Source organism: Crocodylus porosus, unplaced genomic scaffold (assembly GCF_001723895.1).
Source record: "Crocodylus porosus isolate Cpor-Errol unplaced genomic scaffold, CroPor_comp1, whole genome shotgun sequence".
NCBI lineage: Eukaryota > Metazoa > Chordata > Crocodylia > Crocodylidae > Crocodylus > Crocodylus porosus.
In genome coordinates, this window is record NW_017728931.1 from 117423198 (window position 1) to 117443392 (window position 20195).

At 39.4% G+C, this 20195-nt stretch overlaps 1 protein-coding gene across 1 annotated transcript in view; it reads left to right on the top strand.

Annotated features, from left to right (window-relative positions):
• CERK (ceramide kinase) overlaps window positions 1-5138 on the top strand; it is a 66615-nt gene extending 61477 nt beyond the window's left edge. Inside the window, exons 12-13 of the mRNA XM_019543503.1 lie at window positions 1118-1326; window positions 2418-5138. Of these exons, the coding sequence (XP_019399048.1) occupies window positions 1118-1326; window positions 2418-2514 (306 nt within the window). The 3' untranslated portion in view covers window positions 2515-5138. The remainder of the gene's footprint in view (window positions 1-1117; window positions 1327-2417) is intronic.
• Window positions 5139-20195: the final 15057 nt, after the last annotated feature.

Here is a 20195-nt window from a genome sequence, read left to right on the forward strand (position 1 = left end):
ATGCGGGGACACTACTGCACAGTAGTTCTGGTTACTCTGCAGTCATGTAGTACCTGGGTATGCAACTACTAAATAACTGCAGTAACAACTGCACAGTCAACATCTTATGTACATGCAGCTTATTATTGCATAACACTGAACTAGGTGCTCAGATGCCATGCTGATGAACATGATATAAAACCTGAGAGAAACCGATTTAAATTAAACCTCTTGGTTGCCTGTGTTTCGGTATAGGTATAGACAGTAATATTTGATATTATGATATTTGCTAGTGTTTAAATGTTTAGCTATTCCTGTGCTCACTTTTTTGTTTTCCCAAATCTTTGTCAGTTGTCAAGTTGAGTCATACCTTATTATGGCTTTTTAAGCATTTAGGCTAATTCTTTAAGTTGCTTTTTGTGATATGAGGGTACCTAGCAACTTGATTTCTCCTTGGTGTACAAAGCTTATTTTAAAGCACTTTAGACACTTTCATAATCTCAATGTAATCATGTTAGTCTTTGATAATTGGGACACTTGTAATTACAATGCTAGTTTCCACTGGGGTTACCTAGTTAAGAAGGTACTACTCCACTGGAGCATATTATTAGCTCTCCATACTCCCCAGATCCTGATAGCAGGATGATACTGCCATGGACTTCTCTGGATAAAGCCTACTCATGGAAGATCCTACAGCAGAGAGAGAGGGGGGCTTGCAGGAATGGGATTTCACAGAATTCAGTGCATAAGGATTGGAGAACGATAAATAAGTTAGTAGAGCAATGAATCTCAACCCCCTTGTGACTGCATCATACAACATAAAACAGTTTTGGGACCCTTCTCATCCATAGTTTCAAAACTTTCCCCCAGTTTATCCATAGAGATAAGGTGGTGTGGCCTTACAGCCTTGTAACAACTGGTAGCCATTTGAAGTTAGAGGTGTTTTAGAGGTGAAAGTAAAGGACTGAAAAGTAGGACATCCTGTATTTTTACTGTGAAATTAAATATTGAGTGTTATGTAATTTTTTTTTAAATCACTATTCCTATATTAACCCAGGTGAAAAATTTGAGCAGAAAAAATCACTGAAAACTAACTTGTTTTCTGTTATAAAAGTCCTTTTTTAACTCCTCTTTGCAGTTTGACTTCCCATTTGTAGATGTTTATCGGGTGAAGAGGTTTCAGTTTATGTCAAAGCAATTGGAAGACAATGAAAGTGATATCAAGGATGTAGGAAAAAAACGTTTTGGTCAGTTTTGCAGTGATCATCCAGCCTGTTGCTGCAATCTGGCTAACAGCACCTGGAACTGTGATGGTGAAACGTTGGATAGTTCAGCTGTTGAAGTCAAGTGAGTACCTGTCTTTCCATCCATATACAGTGTAGAGCAAGAGGATCATGTTAAGATATTTAAAGTCCTGTCTTTGAAGTTTTAAAAAGTTACTATGTAACATTTGACAGCTACTAAAAAGGTTTTGTGGGGGGGTTTTAATGCATAAAATATTTTTAAAATCAGGTATTATACAGGAACATTTAAACATGTCCTTTATATACTAGAGGATTCATTAAATTGTATGTAAAAGCAGAATCAGATCAAATCCTAACAAGAATTTCAATGAATGGGTGGTAATTTCAGGTTATTTTATGGGCCTACTTGACTACTAAGTAAAATTGAATGCAAATGTGCCTAAACAGAACTGCTTAGAAAAGATGATTCCAGCCCTCTCTTTGTTTCACACAAAACCTTATAGGGTTATTAATAACTTCCACCATACCTAGTATTTGACAAAAAAGATACAGAAAGCACAGTCAGTCCTCGCAGTGGGTTAGGGATACTAAGTGCACTCATCAACCAAAGCTAGTTAAACCTTTGGAAAGTTATATAATATTTGCATAGACAAATCCTTATATTAATTATTTAATGCCATATTTTCAGTCATAGAAGTATCTTAAGACATGTTTTTGGTTCTATGCTTGTATCCTTCAAATATGCCTCATTTTGAGATTGTTATTCATAATAAAATCTGGTAGGAATGGGAGTATTGGGAAGTAGGAGATTGTTTTTGAAATTGGTAAAAGGAACCAGAAATGCAGAGGTCTTTTCGTATAGTATCTCCATTAAACAAGAATCATGTATTGTTTCATTAATGACTTTTATAAAAAGTTGTGATCTATCAAATTCATGTACTTGCAAGACTCCCATAGACTCCTCACTGGGCAGCACGGTGCAGTGTGAACATGCTATTCCACCATTCAGCTATTTTTTCCACTTTCTATATTGCTACCCATTTACAGAGAGTTATGTGGCCTGCAGTGTAGCCCTTTTGGTCCAGGTCCTTAGAATGCCCAATGAATCCATATTAGGACATACAAAATGTGGATCCTTGTTAGTAAAAGAGACTTCAAATAACTGTTTTGTTTTGTCTTGTTTTGCTTTTGCAGGGTTCGTTGTCAGTTAGTAAAACTCTTTGCAAGAGGAATAGAGAACTATAAAGATGAAACTGCTTACAACTCAAGTTCAAATGAACTATTATCATAGATACCCTTCCATGCCATTAAAAAGTTTGTTATTATGAGTAACTATGCATTTCAACCATTGTTATAAATATCTAAAATTGAAAATTATTTTTGATGGTTACAGTATAATTTTAGAAATATTTTATTCCACCTATCTACTCTTTAAGGATTATAATTTTTGGTGCATCATCAGGTTATAGTTCGGAATAGCTTAATCTGAATTATGTGTGGTAGGGAGGAAGAATTGGCTTATATTTTACAATGACTGATGTCCAGTGTATTTTTAAAAGAGAATTTAATGGATGTGCTACAATAATAAGTAGGTGTTATGAAGTATTGTACTTATCATTGAAAAAATGATTGGAGTAGATCAAAATGAGGCCTCTGTAGTGTCAATTGGACAAGGCCACTTTGATAGAATTATTCTATAAATGCAGGAGATTAAATCCTGGAAGGTAATAACATAGTGTCATTCATTTTACCTTTTATTTTTTTGGTAAAATTTGATAAAATGCATTATATTATTTGGCCTATATCTTGCAACTTATCAATGCAATTCAAATATACATTCCTGGCTTTAAATAATAATTTTAAGAGTTGTAGAAATATTTTAGTAAATAAAAAGCACATCTGTATATAGATCATATCTTATTTTACATAGGGTATTTATAAAAGCTCCCTTGCATGTTCCTCTGTAACATTCTAAAGGGGTTTTATGAACTGTCTAGATGTTACCAAATATATAAACTGCAACTGATAAATCATGGGAGCAGTTACAAGGGCATTTTCTAATACCAGAAAGCCACAGGAAAGGGAAAAATTATAAATATATTATAAAGCACCAGCAAGTTTTAATTTTTTTTAAATATGTAAAAAGCATATAGAAAAATCTTCCCTCTTCAGGAATGACAATGGCACGGTCCTTTGGCGAATCTATTTACAATGTGAAATGTCTTCAAAATAAGGTGTCGGAATGTTCATCTTAAATATGTAACTTGATTGACTGCAAGGTTTTTACATACTTTTAAAGTTAGATATAGAAATAGGCTATGTGAAGTCATAGGAAGAAACTGGCATTTGAGAATTCACAAATTAGACTCTCAACTGTTTGCTGTTTGTAGCAAAGAAAATGGACTGTCCTGAACAGAAATGGGGCAACTATTTAAATATGTATATTTAGTTTGTGTATTGTAACACTCCTGTGCTCTGTGTAGATTTGGGGCCAGATTCTGCCCTGTTATAACAGGTTACACCTCTGTAATAGAGATCAGAATTTAGCACCCTTTCTCTATGCTGCATTTTGCTGAGTGTATTCTTTGCTTTAAAAGGTTCCATGTCTTTTGTTTTGTGTCAGAATAACTAACAGTACTGTATTTACATATATTTATTGAAATTTATGTTGTACTGTTTTTCTCCCATCTGTTTGTTTTGTCTAAACCTTGATAACTGTTCATTTTATTGCTAAAGCACTTGAAAGAACAACTATCTTAGATGGTTGTTTTTTTCGTTGAAGATATTTACATTCAAGTCAATGTGTAATTACTAATGGTGTGCTGTATCATCACTACACTCTTCTCCTGCTGTATATCATAACATTTATGCAAAGTCATTTCATTTAAAAATACAATACCATAGAGCTTAGGATCTATTTTTCATTATGTACTATGTCAGAGAAATACTTGAAGTTGTGCTATTTTATCCTGTTTCGCAGTGGAATGAGTTGGAACATTGATTGGACCAAGGTTGTTCACACATATTTAACTTCAAAATCTTATTTACATTTTATTTTTCAAACCACATTTACAAAGCATAGCACAACAGTTTGAAGTAAATACCTCTCTGAAAATACTGTTATCCTGTTTTACAAAAAGAAGTATTTTATAAAGGCATTAAGTCTGTGTGAAAGCTGTCAGGCCAGTTCAGTGATAGGCTTGTAGAGGGAAACCATGCTCAAGCTCTTCTGAACCTTGGGCAGGCAGAGGCTCACCAGCTGGCTCACCAGTACTGTAGATATGGCACATTCAGTTCACCAGCAGATACACTGAGGCATCTAATCCAGCTGGTTAGGAGCATTTGCTAGGAACTTACAGATGAGTATTATCTAGCTGTCCCAGGTCGTTTCTTAACTCAGGTAAGAGGTTCAAATACAGGCAAAGCAAGGATAGATAAGTAAAATCCCTTAAGCCTGTCATGAATGTTCATTGAAACTCTTTTAGGAACTCCTACTGCCTGAATCTGTTTGTGGTGTTTCCAAAAGAACTCCATTCTAAAGGACCCTTTTACAAGGAATAAAGAAGTTGCATACTATAGAAAGTAAATATTTGCGCTGGTGCAACATAGGAAAGAGTTCAATAACTGACAAGCTATGTAGTTGCATCTGAATATTTTTCCTTGTAGCACATTACATTAGCGAAGAACTATATATAATTATTTGACATCTTTCGGTTTAGAAAAATCTGTGTAAGTACTGTCTGCTTGTATTGTCATTCATAGTAGAATAGGACTCTTCCTCTCACAAAAGACAGTCTCAATATAGAAATTATGGATGGAAAAACTAATAGGTTTTAATCTTGCTGGCTTCAAGATTAGAAAAATACATTGTCTTGTGATCATGTGAAGCCCTCTGAAAAATAAAGGAATATTATATGTAATATGACTTGTTTTCTTTTTTCATGAATTGGTGCTAAACAACCCTATTGTCTCCACAGATCAGAGCCAGATCTGCCTTTGTAGTATTGATACCCATGCTCTTCAGCAATTTTGATCTGCAGAGCAGATCTTCAAAATAGAGAATAGCTTATATGTTAAAGGAGTAACTGAAAAACACATTCTTTTGACCCATCCAGATAATCTTATCCTTCATAAAGTGCCTGTAACAATAGCTCTGTACTCTGGGTTTGTGAAAACAGGAGCTAACTGACAGTGATGTAGGCAGGAATAGCTAAATATTGAAGTAATTAATAGGCTTCAGTGAGGGTGATTTGGAGTCAAAGTAACAGGTAGGATTATATTAACATGCAGCATGTTTGATGAAAAGCAACAAGTATGGGAGAGAGTACATTGTTCTTTACTGCCAATGGAGACACTGTTTGGAAAAAGAGGGACAAATAGCTGGCAAATTTGTAAGCCAATGTCGTGTATGGGAGTGTCCCTGAATTTGCAACCATATTTGCTAATGAATGTAATGTTGTCAACAAAAATTTAATTCTGGTTCATATTTTGGAAACACCTGACATCTCCTAGTCTAAGCCATTAATATCTCAGAGTCACATTTGTGAGCTGAAACGTATTTTTTGTAGGACATTAATATATAATATATGCCTTAAAATCATTGTAGTGATGATGCTCCTGCATAGAAACCATCAGGAACAGAGTTAATTTCCAGCTAATGCAGCACCTGGATCATTTGCTGATTAATGTTGCATCCAGTGATTAACTGACAACAGGAATGCTCAACTGCTGGCCCATGGCACCATGTCATCTGGCCCATGGGGCTCTCTAGGGATTCAGAAATTTGGTGGTGGGGGAGCAGTGGCACTGCACTCTGCATGGAGTCCCTGGTCCCAGTGCTCAGGGCCAGGTAGGGCCAGTGCTGGGAACCCATGGCCTAATCTTAGTGTGGGAGGCTGGGAAGGGGTGGTGCTAAGCCCTTAGGGCTCAATCATTGTGCATGAGAGGTGGAAGGGGCAGTGCCAGGTCCCTGGGACCCAATCCAAGCGTGTGGGGCAGAAAAGTGGTGATTGGGCCCAGGGCCCAACACAGTCTGTGGAGAGGCCACACACCACTTATGTGGCCCATAGAGCTAAACAGTAGAGCACTACTCAACTACAGGACTTACTAGTAGCCAAACTGATTTACCATGAAATGAAAAATAAGTACTGCTGCCAGCCTTGGCCATTTTCAAGGAGCCTAGGCCAAGCTGCAGAAGTGCAGCTAAGCAGAAGGCCCCCAAAGCTTATTTCCGAGTGACTGTAGCATGAACCTTTGCAGATGTGACAACTAGCTTGGCCAGCAAAGTAAAGAAAGCGATCTACATGCCTGACTAACCACAATTAAACACAGCACAAGACCTAACAGGAGACATTATAAGGGAAGACCATACATACATTTATCCATATATACTATATCATAGTTTTATTTTAAAATATTAGTAATAGTACACTTAAGTAGTAGTTCAATGCTAGTGTCCATTATTTTAATGAACATTGGATTGGGCCCACTAGCCATATTTATTTATGACCTTTTGAGGAATATCTTGTTATGCTTTCTCAGGTTACTCAGTTAATGTAATAGAAGAGAATATGCCACTGTCAGGAGGTTAAACGTAGTGAATAACAATGCTTGGGAAAAGTTATTTTGTAGTAATGTTTTATTAAAATGTTGTTATTGCAGATTTATTTTTATAATATATCTTCTATAAAATTTCCTTAAACAATTTTCATGTTTGAGACAAAATATCTGAAAATTCCTTCCTTTATTGACATAACTCTTATTAGTGTTTTTTTATTACGCAAGTACCTCTTTCTACAACTGCTGTTTCCTGTGATGTGAACTGTGCCTAATATCAAATCTCAAATTAATTTGCACTAGTTGCTTATTATCAATATCTTCATACATAACAAGCAAAATGATTTTCGTCTTTACTGTGACTGGGTTCATCCTGTTTGCTAACCACAGTTTCAGAATACACAATAAATACATGCATAATAGCAGGCTACCAAGAGAAGTTGTAGAATCTCCATTCCCAGAAAATTTTCAAGAGCAGGTTAGACTGACACTCGGCTGGGATGATTTAATCAGGGATGATCCTGTCTTGAGCACTGGGCTGGAGTCGATGACCATATGAGTTTCCTCTCAGCCCTACTTTTCTACGATACTATAATGAGTTAAAAACTGCAGGGTACGTGCATTTTAACTGTTCTTGGAAAAATTAAGTAGCTTGATACCCAAGATATTCATTTTTCCCATAAAACTAAATGTGGGTAAATTTATGAATAAGATACGCATATCCTGAACTGCAGGCACTTGAATATACAATGAACAAAATGGTACATATTTTGGCACTACACATTAGATTAATATTCATAGGGAACACTTCCCTCCTGTCATTTAAGTTCAGATTTGTTGTTTCTGTGGAGTTTGTTCTTTTGTGCGTGATGCTAGCAATTTCTTAAAATAGACAGTCTGGATCCATCATATCACTATAAGCCCATATGGCCAGCATTCCTACCCAAACTATGTTGCTTCTCACCTTTCTGGTATCACTCCTGATTCAGTAAAGATTTCCCTTTTGACTGCTAGAAGTTAAGAACCTATCAGTGTCAGTTAAATATGGAAACTTTGGCCAAGTGTGAACTTGATGGTAGGTTAGAAGGGAGCCTACATTTTTTATGTTGTGAGCATGACAGGCTGCATGGGCAAAATGGTTGGTAACATTTAAGGATATTTGGGTAGGTAGGCAAATTTTATTCCTGGTGTGACTCCATCCAACTCAGTAGAGTTCAAACAAAGAGGGGGAGACTTAATTATATCTCCCAATCAGTTTTCCAGATAAAGATAAAGCAAGTGGTTTTCAAAAGATTTAGATTTTACTCAATTGCTATAAAAAACTAATTTAGTGCAACCCAGCAGCAGAATTCTCCTTTGGCTACCTAGTGTAATTCAGAGATTCCATTCCCTTGTGTACTTCACTTTACACCAGCATACGTTCTTCCTTTTGGCTTTTCAAAAATGCAGATATCAGAAATGCCTCATGGAGCCCATCTGTGCAGATTTATTCTATTCAAACTTTAATTGCAAGATCAAATAATATTATTTCTCTGGAAGCCCTGCCTCTTATTTGCTCTATGGTCTGAGGCAACAGCATGGACAAAGCGGTACTGTTATTTTTATTCTCACTGGTATAAGCCAGTTGTTCTCAACCTTTTTAGATTGAAGGCACCTTGGCTAGGCACTCCTGGTTAGACTGAAGGCACCTCTTAGAATATGTCAACCCTTTTTTTTTTACTAGACCAATTCTTCTGTTGCAAAGAACTCAGAAGTACCAAAACAGGTCAAAACGTTTTTAACATTATGGATTCCTATTGGAAGCAAAGTTTATCTTGTCAATCGTGTTTGTACACCTAACAACATTAACGTGTGGCACCCCGCAACACCCTTGAAAGGATCTCAAGATACCCCTGAGTAGTGCGGCACCCTGGTTGAGAATCAGTGGTCTATGCTAGGCTGTTGTAAATTAGCTCTAAGTCCAGTCACTACACTTTGCAGTAAATTTGGACTGAAACAAAGCAGCATTCTCCCTAAATTCCTGTCTCAGTGACAACAATAAACCCCCTGCACATCCCAGAGAGACTGATGTAGAGTATTAAGCAGATATGAACCTTATTGCATTGGTGTCAATTGGTGCAGCTAGGGCTGTACAACCAGCCCTGGACTTTAGGTACTGTACTTTGCAATGCCAATGTTCTTTTAACATTTTTGTGCTGGTGTTTCTACCTACGGAAAATAACTCATCAGAAAGAACAAATGATTCAACAGCAATAGACTACTGTGTACTGCAAGACAGACACAATCCTGTATAACCCTTCCCTCAGGAAAAATGCAATTTGCTCCTGTAGAGCTGAGTCTTAGTGTTGTGCACTGGTGGGGACTGCTTCATTCCTTTCAATATGCCCCTTTAAGCAATGTATATAATGAGGTAGCATGTGTATAAACTGGAAGAATTTTAGCAGAGCAGAGTATGAAAGAAACTTAAGGAAATGGGGAAAACAGAATTAGGTAAAAGTGGGAGACACAGAACAAAGACACAGAACAGTCACTGGAGAGAAAAAGTAGGACTTTGTTAAATATACAACAATTTAAAATGTGTTAAGAGAAGGCAAATATAATGAAGGAAAGTAAAGGAGCAAATGAAAACAAAGCAAAAGACTTGGTAAGGATTTTGTATTTTGCTGAAGAGCATTTAGTGAAGTACATGGAGATCCTTATTTTATGGGTACTGAAAGGCTGGCACTATACATTCACAGTTGATGTCTGCTTTGCATCCATCATAACTGGCATCAGAAGAAAGAGGTAACAGCATCAGATCAGCTGTTTCCAAGATAAATTGCTAACAGCATACCTGGCCAACCCAGCCTCAGCTACCTGAATCTCCACACACAAATGGTAGTAAAGGCCATCCTGCCTCAAGAAAAGTTTAGGCTGAGCTGCACAGCCACTTCTTAGCTAGACCTCAAATACTTTGAGTCAACTAGCTATTGCTTTTTCTGTTTTTATCTGCTAAGTTTTTTCCATTTCCATTTCTTAGGTTTTTAGCTTTGTCTGTTTTAGAGTTAGCAAAAATATGCAACAAACAAGACACGGGGAAGGCCAGATCCCCAGCTGGAGTCTAGTGGCACACTAGTAGGGGAATGAAACAAAGTTATGGCAGTTTACATCACTGGAAGATTTGCACCATGGACCAGGTGATGTCACCAGAACACAATGTAGGCAACACACTAACTAGCACAGGCAAACAAGGCTGAAGTTCGCCTGTTTGCCTGCCTAGGTTAGATTCTAGACCACCAAAGTGAACCTATAAAATGATGCTTGTTATTTGCATGGGTGCAGCAGAAATAACAGCAATGTGCATAGTGTCTTCAAATAGATGCTGTTTGTTGCTCCTTGAGCTATATTTTTTATGTGTGCTGTGCCACTGTGGGTTATAACTGCTGACAGGTTCTCATCATACAGCCATTCTGTCCACAGCCCAAAGGTCCTCTCCTCACAGATGTGAGACTACTTGATAGCATAAAGGGCCCTCCAGGCATTCCCCTACTAGTGTTGGGGATTTGCTCAAGTGCTGTGATTTACTCAAGTTCACAGGCTGAATGATTGCAGCTTGGTTTTCCTTACCTTCCTGTGAGGAATCTGAATGCTCCAGAATTAGCCAGTCCTCTAGTTAGAACTGGAATGTCCCTGCTCTGAATCTATACCAGTATTTTCTTTAGTACTAAATAATACCCAGTCTTTGCGGGGCAAGGTGGTAGTGAGGAGGAAGGAGTCTCCCCCATACCTCATTGCACTTGAAATACAATTTCTGTGTGAGACCAGTGCAGCTGGAACTCACTTCTCCAAAAGACCCAGAAGAGGCTGTGGGGAACGTTGGCTGCTGCTTCCCAAGCGCTCTATGGGAACTGCTTCAGTGCAGTGAGGTGAATGCTACACCCTGCAGAAAGAATGGCAGAGTGGCCCTTGCATTCCCCAGAGCTTCAGGAGACAGCATGCCTTCCTCAAACGCAATTCTTGACAGACCTTCAATGTGCTGATCAGCAGTTGCATACCCCTCAGCACAAGAAAGTGCTATAAAGGGACACTAGAATCTTTTTCCATGTTTAACTCAGCCTAACATTGCAACTGAATGAAATCAAAATTTAAAAAAAATAGATCTAGACGGGACCTGCAGAGGTCAGCTAGTCTAAGCCCTTACTGGGAAGCAGATTGATCCCTGTCTAAACCACCTTGTCAAGTATTTATATAACCTACCCTTAAAAACTTCCACTGATGGAGCTTTCACAGTCTCTCTAGGTAATCTGTTTCAGTTTCAGTGCTTAACCAGCCTAGCATAGCCAGAATGTTCTTCTAATATCCAACCTAAATTTAAGACTATTACTTCTTTTCCTGGCCCTGTGGACACCAAGACTGTTCTATCAACATCCTCTATATGTATTTAAAAACTGCTATATCAAATCCTGCTTCAGTCTTCTCTTCCGCAGGCTATGTAGTCCCAGTTCTTCCAAACTTACCTTGTCAGTCATGTTTCCTAGACTTCCAGTCACTTGCTGCTCCTTGCTAGACTCTTTCTAATCTCTCCAAGTCTTTCTTGAAGTATGGATCCCAGCACTAGATACAGTTCTCCAGGTAAGGCCTCACCACTGCTCAGTAGAGTAGACCAGGGCTGCCCCTGGTCTGAGTGACTGGGGGCCCCTGGGGCCTCTGGTCACACCTCATGGGCCACACACCTCCCAAGCTGCATGTTACGTGGGCCACATGCCAGGGTCACCCATCACACCATGTTCCCCCCCACCCCCGCAACACAGGCACACACACCCCAGCACCACGGGCATGCATGCTCCCCAGTGTACCATCTCAGCACCTTGCATACTGCACCATGTCCCTCCCACTGTGCTACACAGCAAGGGGCTCTGCTGTAATGTGCCAGTGCCCTATGCTGTGCCACACAAGATCTCTGGCTCTCCCTGAGCCATCCAGCCATCGGCTTCTTCAGCCTCGCCTTCAGAGACAGAGTCAGGAAGCAGAAACTGAAGAAGAGAGAGGGAGCCTGGAGACTAGACTCTGGGAGCCAGAGTGGTGCAAGGAATCATGATCAGCCTGGGACCCACAGCTCCCTCAGGGCTACACACAGCATACAGGCCAGCAGTTGGACAGCCCTGGGAGTAGAAGTATCACTTCCCATGACATGTGTGTGATACTTTGGTAATAAATCCCAATATGTTGCTGGTTATTTTTGCAACAATGGTATATTGCTGATGTAATCAGCTTACAGTCCACGATAACCCCCATGTCCTTTCCCACAGTACTGTAGCATAGCCAGTCTTCCCCAATTTGTCTTTATGCAGTTGATTGTTCTGTCCTAAGTGCAAAACTTTGCACTTACCTTTATTGAATTTTATCCAAATAATTTAGCAAGGTCATTTGGTATCCTAATCCTGTTTTCCAAAGCATCTACCTACTCAGCTTGGTGTCTTCTGCAAATTTACTAAGAAAGTATACAATTTAATCCTTCACGAAATGAATGAATGAATGAATGAATGAATGCATCCTTAAGCCCCGTCTCCTGAGCCCTTGCACCCAGAGCCCTGTAGTCACTTTTTATCTACTTAGAGTCAAACAATATATCACCTAAACAAAACAGAGAGTGGGTCTGGGCAAGGTGGTGGAGTGCTGGCTGATCTAATTCTGCTGTTCTGTAGTTTAAACCCTCATGTCCTGACATCTGTGGTAAAGGAGACTGTATTTTTTCTATTGTATTTATAGTATTCTTTTCAATATGTGACAAACACTATCTTGTTCTCCTATGCATCTCCTTTTCTTGAAACTAAAGGTATATATTTTTTTCAATATTTCATCACATGGCATGCCTTCCAACCCCTTGTCATCTTCATTGCTCACTCTGAATCCTCTCCAGTTTCTCTTCCCTTCTCTCAAACTGGGCATTTAGTTGAGGCCTAACTAGTGCTGAGTGAAGTAAGACAATCACCTCTGATGCCTTGGATATAATTCTTTGTTAATACAGCCTAACATTGCATTTCTTTATTTTATCAGTGTTACGGTACTGACCCATTTCGAGTCTGATCCGCCATAAACCCCGCCCCCCCCAACTCTTTTTTACCAGTGCTGCTGCCAAGTCAGTTGTCCCCAATTCTATATTTATGTTTTTGTTTTTTTCTTTCCTATTTGTGACATGCTACATTTCCTTTTGCACAATTTCATTTTGTTATCTATAGCAGTCCTCCAATCTATCAAGAATCCTTTACATTTTAATTCTGTCCTACAAAGTGTTTCATCCCGGTTTCATGTTTTCTACAGATTTGATCAGTTCACTCTCTAACCCTGCAGCCAGTCATAATATTGACCATTAATTGGAGACAGTCCTACATTGAGCAGGGGCTTAGACTAGATAACTTCCTGAGGTCTCTTCCAACTCTAATATTTTATGGTTCTCTGCTTTTGTAAAATATGTCAGTAAAAACATGTCAGTAAAAAAAGTTTACTTGTCAGTAAAATGTTTTCATATTGTCAATAAAAATATTTTTCATGGGTTGGCAATCCTGCCTAGAAATCAAATACGTACCACATAGCCACATCCACCCAAGCGAGAATGTGTCTCTCAAAGTTTGAGACACTACAGGAGGCATGCCACAAACTAAAAAATGTTCCCCAACTGCATATTTGCAGTGTGGACTCTAAGTTTGATACAGGGGATTCCCAGTATCAAAAGAAAACATGCTGGAAAAAAGTGGCACAGGGTGTGCTCCTGGAGCATGCCCTGAAGCAACTGGAGGCTGGGTCCTCCAGGGAGGTACTCTAGCACCTGGCCAGAGCATCTCCATGCCTGCTGCATGCCCTTGCTGTTCCTCAGTATGTTGGAAGAAATAGAAGTGGGGCATGGCTGGTATTAGTGGCTCGGAGCTGGCTGAGACCCAGGCTCTGTCCCTGGTATACAGGGATGTGGGGGTGGCAGGACTGTGTGAGTGGGGGGACTGTGTGCTGTGTGGGTGTGGAGGGACTGTGTAGGCGGCGTCCACCTCCCACCCACCACGGTGTACACCCTCCACTGCCAGTGGCAGCAGCTAGCAGCAGGTCCTTGGAGCACTCATGACCTGCTGCAGGCAGAGACCCTCGGCAGCACGTTGTGCCACCTGAGTCCCAGGGCCAGGGGCAACACATGGTGCACAGAGCTGGCCCAGCCCACTGGCATGCACCTTCAGACAGGATCAAGCTGGGCGAGCCTGATGGCACACAGCTCCTACCTGTACTGCCAGACAGGACCAAACCAGCTCCTACTGGCACCTGGGGTCTACAGAAAACTGAAACTACAAACTTTGTGGGCTTGGGCACAGGCTGGTATTTGCTCATGCGAATATAAATTCTTGTTCATTATGTATAATTCTGTGCACAGACATCCTTTGGTGTGCAAGCTCTCTGGTCTGAATTTCCATATTTATAGTCTGCAATTATCTGTTTGTGCTATGTGAACAAATTTTGTAGGTACAATTTATGTATCTACAATATGTTTGCAAAAATACCCTTAATGTTTTGAAGTAAAATTTATTTTACAAAGCATGACATAAATACGCATTTTCCTTGGGAAAACATTTGTAATCCAAATCAATTCTTTCAAAATGGAGAAAGAGGGTAGCTTCCATTATTTTCAGTGGGTTGTCATACCTTAATACTTATATGTCTCTATAGGGTCATACGTTTATAAGGTTACTATCAAGTCCTAAAGATTCTCCAGGGTTTAAGTCCTTTATCAGGTATTGGATCTAGTAATATATAGCCTAATAATTTAATGAAGCCTGTTAAAATCATGTTAACATAAATGGTCATTTATTCACTCAATTGCTGTTCAGTACTAAAATTTGGTTTAGTCCTATAGCTCCCTCTACTGTAAACTACTTATCTTAAAAATAGCAGTATATTTGAGCAAAGCTGTCTGATTTTTAAGGTGGGCTGGCAAGTCCAAGCCAGCTATGTGGAAGAGATGTAAAATTTGCATGCTTCACTTAAAAATGTAGTTCTATTCCAAACTGATACTTTCTGGTCATGATTTTTCTTGCAAGGATACGTGGCATGCAAACGATGCTACATGGATTATGTAAACTACATGTTGAACTGCAGTTGTCTCTCAGATAGCTTCTCTGAAAATGTGTGCTTTTTATATGAATGGCTTGGACATAACCTCTGGTTTCTCTCTTCATTAGAGAGAAGTAAATACAGTGTGTGCAGGCAGTGAAAAAAAACAGACTTGTAAGTTTTGTTTCTGGAATCTTTTGACTCTGGTTCATATGCCATCATGGTTGCCATACAAAGTTGTTTATCTTATCAGATCAGATGTTGTGTTTGTCATTTGTTAACTTGAGATAGTTCATCAAACTGCTATTTGATGATGTGTATGAACTGAATTGGAGATGTGTGACATTCTTATTTTTCAATTGTTTCTGTAACAGAACCCCCATGACTGATATTAATGAGTGTAGAGTACATATCTGTTGGAAGCCTTAGGAGAGAGGGGAAGAAATAAATAGCCCAGATGGAGCAACATGCTAAGTCAACCACACTGCTTCTTATACTTAAGCTAGCTTATTTGGATTTAACTCTGATGTTCCTACACTGCACTGTATTGTGTCATGTAGATACTACCCTTGACTAACAGTGCAGATTATGTGGGTCAATAGTGAAGATCAGCTTCTAGTTCTCTTTCTGGCACCCTTCAGGAAAACCACTTTAAAATCCCTCATTGTTTTGAATCATTTGAAGTCAATTTGGTCTCTGATGAAGATAGGCAAATTTGTGTGAAGTGTGTTGATTTTATTACAGGAGCATCAACAACTAATACATTGTTTTCTTCACTTTCTTTATTCCTGGCATGATGTGCCTGGCTGCCATGTACTCAAGTCATTTCTCAACTCGTTCGTTCTGCCCCAGCTTCTCCTAATGCTTATCCAAGCTACTTCAGTGCCATACTTGCCCTCTCCTTTTTAGCCTGCCTTATTTGTGAGTGTGCATCATCTTGTTCTACTCCATTCTACCGTATCCCTTTACAACCTCCCTTGTCTTCATTCAGTGGCCCCCCCATGAGTTTAAATCTAGTTCCTGCAATACAGTCAGGACCACCTTTCTCTGTTCTCCTTTTTGCTTTTGTGGCGCTTCTTTGATATTCCAGTGTCCCAGTTACCTATTGCTCCAGAAAAGTCCTTCTTTATAACTTGTAAGTCAAGGAGAAAAGATACAGAAGAGAGGGAACATAAAGATATCCCAAGTTCTGACAGATCTGAATTTGAAATGGGGGATTTACTTGTACATACCAAGGAAGGGTGTTGTCAAGGTCACCAGTGTCGTCATTGCTGTTGTCCTCATGTCTGGCATCACTGATCTATTGCCAGTGTTGAAGTCTCAGGAACTATGGGGCCAGCAAAAGTCACAGTCAAGAGACTCCAACACCAATCTTGTCTTAAAGAATGACCACAGGCTCAACTCATGGCAAAGATTTGGCTAGGCTTATCATCGCGAAGCACAGCCCTACCACGTTTTGGCTTAACAAGTACACCAGAGCAGGTGTTAATGCATTTTTGCCTGTAATAAGGTACTTGGCACAAAATCATGCAGGCTTCCCTGGCAAGCTGCTGCAAAGTTCCCCTGATTTCCAATTCTCCTTCTATACAGTGGTCAAAACAAATTAAAATATTACATTCTACCTGCATTTTGAATATCTCAAACCAGCCTGCACCACAGGCTTGTTTTACATCCTGATCTAAGTGTTCCCGTTCCAGCTTTATCATTCTGGTCCTGGACTATCCTACATTTTGCACAGCCATCTTCCCCTCCCCCATCTTTTCTCAGGAGTGGACATGTGGCCCACGTATCAAGTTTTGTTTATGTAAGGACTTCATGTTTTTGGTCGAGTTTCCTGGTCAGAACTACTCTAGCCAATGCTTTAGCAAAGCCTTGTGTAAGCTGTATATATTGAACAATGTTCCAGCTAAGCCTAAAAAGGGTATGAGAATTGCTTGATCTGTGGAGAGGTCCTTGTGACTCAGAGTTCTCTTCTGTAATGACACACTGTCCTGGCCAAACTGCCTTTAAAATGGAGAATGTAAGCAAAAATGGCTTAGATCAGATTTTTATCTATAGGTGTGTTTTACATTTATCTGAATGGTACATTAACACATTTTTTGAAAACTTTTTGTGGGACAGAAAGGGTGAGGATGTAGCATATGCGCGAACATATTGTTTAATAGGTAAACAATATTAGCTGTGTAGAATTCAATATACAAAGGCTAGGAAGAGATTTTGCATTTGTCCCAGGTCTAGCTGCACCTGCGTTTTTCCCAGAACAGAAAAGTTGCAGGATTGGTGTGTACATGTCATCCATCCAAGTTCCAGTCAGGGGTTAATAAGCAGCTAAATGCACTGCCACTTTTTAATCACTGATCCACTGATACAACCCTGAGGCAACTGTTCAGATGTACTTTGCAGTGCCTCAAGACAAACTGTTAGTATTTAGTATCTTGAAAACCTTCTTAAGGTTTGGTCTGGGACAATGGACTTGGACATCTGAACAGTTGCACTTTGGTCTCAAAAGAAAATGGTTTCTCCCAAGACACATGCAATGTCTGTTCATAGCCAAAGAGATGTGTAGTCTCAAAGAAAGTAGGGAAATACCTGAATACTGTGCTTTTTCTGGTAAGACAATGTCATCTTACCTGTCTGGTAAGATGTTGGCAATCTCATATTTGCAATGAATCTGTCTAATGTGACTAAGAGAGGGTTAAAAGAAACATCTGGCTCATATGCTGTGAGCAGTAATTTTCCCTTTCTTGTTTTTACATCTATAAGAGTCTCCAAGGAAACAGAAGTGCTGTATGGTACTGCTAAGATGTTTGTTCCTACTCTTTTTAACCTTCCCACAGCCATTCTTTATTGAAAGCCTTCAAAAAATAATGGATTTCTTTAGAATGTGTAAGTGTATGGACAATATAAATGTCAATATTCATGCTCTACATATTTTCTCCTGTATAGCAAAGCAATGATATATGTGTAAAGGCAATTTTGCAGAAAATAGGATAGAGTGATTGCAGCGCAAATGTTCCTAACATTTATTGCCATGAGGTGGCTTGTTTACAATGGGATCCCTAATCCAGACAACACTTGATTGAAGAGCATCCTAATGTTTGTAACTGGATTTCATCAGAGACCATAAGCCATAAATAGGAAAATAGTTGTTTATACTGCTGGAGGGGCTCTGTGCATTCAGTGCTGAGCATGGACTGTTTTTAAATGCAGCAGTACTAAAATCCCTGGGGTCCATAGTGGAAATGATGAGAGAAAACAGAACACCATCAAAAAAATTAGGGAGAAGTACCATTCATTCTACCCTTAGGGGAATACTAGAATAAAGATAACATGCCAGAAAAAGCTGACAATCAAAAAGCCAAGGCTCTCCAAGTATACTCAGATTTACATTGAAGGCTTGGCCCATGGCATGTTGCTTATGAAATCCAAACTGACTGTGCTTTGAAGCCTTTAACATATGACCAGTCTGTTTGAACATAAATGTTTCAAAATCCAGGCAACTCTTAATGAAGATGCCAGCCAGTAAAACAATGGTGGTAGTGCAAGCAACATAGTTTTCTCCTTTTTTAATACAATGCATAAAAATCATCAAGCATTAATGGCCACATCCTCTGCGGATGTAAACTAGCATAGCTCCTCTGATTTTAATGGAGCAAAGTCATTTTACATTAGCTAAGGATCCATTCTGTTTTGGCCATTTTACCTTTAATCCAAGACATTTTTCGGAGTGTATTTCACCACATTTTTAATGTAATGGCTATATGCATCTATAATACTGCACCTAGAATTGTTTTTGGTTTTGGTTCTCAGCTAAAGTTTCTTTTCTGTCTTCATGTTCTAGTTAGATTTAATCTCCAAACAAATCTTGGGCAAGGCAATTCTGCATTTCCTAGTGCATACACAAATTCTCAAGAGAAGACAGCCTACTGAGAGTATGTAAGAGAGGCATATTGGTTTAAGGGGCCATGTTTGCCCAGAAGAGAATGTAAATGAAACTATTTAAATTACCCCTCTAAGACAACATGGAGTTTATGATTCTATGTATTTGCTTGTAACTCAGTTAAGTGTGCATACTCACCTGTATCACTGATATAAGAAAAATTAACATTGAGGCATTTGAAAGCTGGAGAAAATGAGACATCCCTCCAGATACATAAAAGGTTAGGACGTAGAAAGAGCTAGGAAGCATATAATGATAGCATTGGTATTCAAATACAATAAAAAACTAAGGGCTATGTTTATCTGAATTCCCAACATTAGGGTTGAGCTGAGGAGTCAACAGGTCTGAGGCTGAGAAAGTACAGACCTGCTAGGTTGGAAGGACGCAGTATGGGCATAAACTAGTTTTAGCTCTTCCAGTTTCCTGTGGGTATACTGGATGTTTCTTACTGAAACTACCATAATTGCTAGGCTCTGCATCCTGCAGTTTTAAAAGCAGCACACATGCCAGGAGATGTAATTATATTTACTTATTTAGTAGGTTAGATGACCAGCTTAGTTCATGGTCTGCTTTCTAGCATTCATTTTTACTATTATTTTAAAAGATACCAAATTGGTGAAAATGATTGCTCTGGGTAGTCATTTTTAAAGCAGCTGGCTCTCACTGCTATTGTTATTTGTGTTTATTGGGACCCCAGACAGAACCAGGCCCCTGTCATGCTAGGCAGCATGTGACGCAGAACAAAGAGCCAGGCCTTGCTCCAGGCTCTGCACTTGGACCATGGTTATGGAAGGCCCAATTGTAAAGCTCCTGTATGGGTGTGAGGGGATTCAAGGATGGGACAAAAGGAGACCATTCTCAGCGCTAACTCCTCCTGAAACACAGAGTTGGAGTTAGAGCTGGGGTGAAGATGTATGGACAGAACCCATGAACCCTGAAGATTCATTTCCCATCTTAGTTAGATAGCAAAAGCACTGTGGAAGTTACTGCACTGGTGGCCAGTTTTATTCTCACTCTGTAGCCTCTGCAATTCCACAGGCTTCCAGATCAAGCCCTAAGTTTTCTACTCCAAGCTTCTTCATCTGGCTTTGGTACAAAAGAATAAGAACTAGACCCCCAAGGGTATGTAGGTACCCAACTGCCACCTTAGGTACCTTAAGTCCAGCTGTTGGGTACCACTGAGAACTTCTAACTCCCCCACACTACTGTTTCCTAAGCTTATAGGTGCCTAGAGTGCATAGGCACCTTATTTTCTCATGGTAGACATGTGCCTAAGCCATGTAAGCCATGAAACTGCAAAACAGCTTAATGTCTAATCACTGTCAAGTTTCCCAAGCTAGGCATTTTAGCACCTGTCTTGCTTGCAGAGTCTGACCTGGTAGGTATTTTAGAGCACACCTACTGGA